At 47.1% G+C, this 3,509-nt stretch overlaps 1 protein-coding gene across 1 annotated transcript in view; it reads right to left on the bottom strand.

Moving 5' to 3' along the window:
- RTN4IP1 (reticulon 4 interacting protein 1) overlaps positions 1-3,509 on the bottom strand; it is a 51,941-nt gene that overhangs the window by 42,396 nt on the left and 6,036 nt on the right. Inside the window, exon 4 of the mRNA XM_015423424.1 lies at positions 3,207-3,331. Within this exon, the coding sequence (XP_015278910.1) occupies positions 3,207-3,331 (125 nt within the window). The remainder of the gene's footprint in view (positions 1-3,206; positions 3,332-3,509) is intronic.

A 3,509-nucleotide genomic window follows, 5' to 3' on the forward strand; every position in this document is an offset into this window, starting at 1 on the left:
CTAATCTCCCATGGGTGTGAAGCACAGAGACCACGTCGAAGATAAACAGGTTGCTTACCTGTAACTGGTGATCTTCGAGTGGTCATCTGTGCATTCACACCACCCGCCCTCCTTCCCCGCTGCTGTCAGCCTCTACATTTTTGAATAGGAGTTGATTCACGGCGGTTTGAAGGAACTGGTGGGATGTCCGTGCCCTCCCCTCTGGGCATGCGCGGTGGGGTTCCTGCGCATGCCCGGGGTCTGGGCACGAAAATCCGTTAAAGAGCTTGCTACAACGCCGATCGATCTAGCGCGTGCGCACTAGATCCCATGGGTGTGAATGCACAGATAACCACTCGAAGATCACCAATTACAGGTAGGCAACCTGTTTTTCTTTCTGCAAATCATCAAATTTCTTGTTGAGATTCATCAGCTGGTCCAGCAGGGGGCACAAGGCCTCAGAAATCGTACCAGCTATATCGGAAGTAGTTCCCAATCTTGTGACCAGTGATGCTGTGCTGGCAGTTCCTGTTGTCACTTTAGCTCTGGACGCCATTTCCCCCCCTCGCTATGTCATTGTTTACATTAAGGAAAAAGTTTTTTTTAAGTTCTAAGATTCTTCTTTGCTGTGTATAGTAAGGCCCACTGCATTCAGGCTAAGTTGGGTGGGTTTCTAACAGTAGAGTTTCGGCTTAGCTTCTTGTTTCAATACTCTAACGCTGATTTGTCTAGGGTAGGGTTTCTCCTCCCCCTCTGAGAGGTTTACCCCTCCCTTTCTATCTGTGGAGCTTTGCCGTCTCACTGCCGGTTCCCACGCCCACTTTACACTTGTCTTTCTTTTTGAAACTTCTTCACTCACATTTTGCCACTGAATGTCTTTATATGAGGGGAGTCTCTTTGGCTTAGGTCCTTGCACACTCTGGTCCAGTAACGTCTCTTGTCGCCATTGCTGGCTTCAGGATAGCAGGACCTTAAGGAGCTAAAAGGAGCCTCAATCCCCCAGCCACGGCTTCGGGAGCGGCTCCACCAGTGCTCCAGGCTAGAAGTCCTCTAAAAGGACTTCAGGGGATATTGAATACATCCAATCTCCCTCCCTGCCACCCTGATCCGAAACGCACCCATCGGAACTTGATGGAACGCGTCCATTCGTGAGTCACCAAAACCAAAACTCCGGGAAAGGCGGTCCCCCTCAGGTATGTCAGACCCTGGCCATATAGGGCTTTAAAGGTGAGCACCAGCACCTTGAAGCGGATTTGGTATGCTATTCGCAGCCAGCGCAGGGCCTTCAGCACAGGCTGGATGTGTTCCCATCTAGGTATGCCCATCAGCAGCCTGGCCGCGGCATTCTGCACTAGCTGCAGCTTCCGGATTTGCAACAAGGGCAGCCCCATGTAGAGAGCGTTACAGCAGTCCAGTCTCGAGGTGACCGTCGCATGGATCACTGTGGCCAGGTTGTTGCGGTCGAGGAAGGGAACCAACTGCCTAATCAGCCAAAGATGGGAAAAGGCCAACTTAGCAGTGGCTGCTACCTGGGCTTCCATTGTTAATCCAGGAGCACTCCCGAACTCCTAACCTTTGGCACTGGCACCAATGGCGCCCCACCGCAGGTCGGGAGTGGGGTCCCCAACCACACACCACCCCGGCCCACACACAGGACCTCTGTCTTCACCAGATTCAATTTCAGCCAACTCAGTCTGAGCCAACCAGCCACGGCCTGTAACACCCGGTCCAAATCTTCAGGACTGGAGTTCGACCGGCCATCCAACATCAGATAGAGCTGGGTGTCATCAGCGTACTGGTGACATCCCAGCCCATGACTCCAGGCTATCTGGGCAAGGGCAACATATAGATGTTAAATAACATCGGGAAGAGCACTGCCCCTTGAGGCACTCCGCACTCCAGTGGGTGTCTCCTGGACTGCTGCTCCCCAAGTGCCACCCTTTGTCCCCGACCTTGGAGAAAGGAAGCAAGCCATTGCAAGGCAAGCCCCTAAATTCCCATGTCGGCGAGGTGGTGAAGCAGCAACTGATGATCGACCATGTTGAATGCAGCCAACAGGTCCAACAACAGCAGTACTGCCGAAGCGCCCCGATCCAGATGCCTCCGGAGATCGTCAGTCAGGACGACTGTGTGACTTGATAGCAAAACAAAAAGATCTCACATAGGAGCAGGCTAACAACTACCGTGTTTCCCCGAAAATAAGACACTGTCTTATATTTATTTTTTTTCAAGAAGACACATTAGGGCTTATACCACAAATGCATAGAAATCCTGCTAGGGCTTATTTTTGGGGTAGGTCTTATTTTCGGGAAAACAGGGTAGTATTTAAACTAAAGTTAAATTATCTTTTTTTAATAGCCCGCTTTTCTTATGACAGAAACAAGCCACATTTATTTATTTTGAGAAGTGATGTGCCATCTTTCTGCAGCATAAACTGATTTCATTAAGTAACAGATATCCAAAGCATCTCAGAAATATACATAGAATTGCCCTGACCTGAATAGGCCAGGCAAGCCTGATCTCATCAGATCTTGGAAGCTAAGCAGGGTCGACCCTGGCAAGTATTTGGATGGGAGACACACAGAGAATAGCACGGTTGGGAGGCCAGAGGCAGGCTATCAAGCAACTTCTCTGAATGTCCTCCATGCCCCAGCAGGGGTCGCCAGAGGTCACCATGACTTCCAGGCACAAGCACAAGCACACTCACAAAAATGCAAAAATACCAAATAAATATACATATAATTATATAAACAAATCAATATGCTGCTTTCAGTCAAGAATAAGGAATTAATATATTGACATAAACTCCATTAACACCTCATTGCCTACTCCTAGGATGCTCGACTCCAGAGCGAGTGTGTCTAGGGCTAAGGGATCCCCATCTATAAAATGACAAAAAGAACAATGGCTGCTGGAAGAATAAATGATACAGAGAGAGGAAGACTTTTAAGGAAATTATAACAAAGGATGATCTTTTGATTTAACTTGTTTACTACAAGAATCCTTTTAATAAAAAGCAAAATGCATATTTCGAGGGCCATGGTATACAAAACTCTGGAACTTGTGCAACATAGTTAAACAATCACACCACAGAAGTTTATATAAGGAAGGAGTTTTTTCTCTCTGTCATTCAAATGCATGTAAATTCAGAAGAAATTTACATTTTTTTCTTGTTATTTACAAGATACTCCAAAGATGATGTCCTTATAGTACAAACTATTGCTTACCTTTTATTGCTACAATTATCCTCCTTCAGACCCCCAACCTGTCTCATTGCAGACCATGCTGTTAGACCAACATAAGGCAAGGAAGCAGCTTCCGTGTGACTGAGTGACTGGGGTTTTCGAGATATCTGTACAAAAGAGCGGGCATGTATTCAAGAAATGATCTTTGAGTTTACCAAGCCTGCAAAAAATGTGATCAATCTCAGCAGCTGAGACATCTTAGCATCAGCAATCAATATAACCTGCACACATGGGGAAACAATTTACACCTCTTTCACATTATGACATTTTCCCTTCATGCCATTT

This window comes from Gekko japonicus, unplaced genomic scaffold (assembly GCF_001447785.1).
Source record: "Gekko japonicus isolate JY-2015 unplaced genomic scaffold, Gekko_japonicus_V1.1 scaffold2046, whole genome shotgun sequence".
NCBI lineage: Eukaryota > Metazoa > Chordata > Lepidosauria > Squamata > Gekkonidae > Gekko > Gekko japonicus.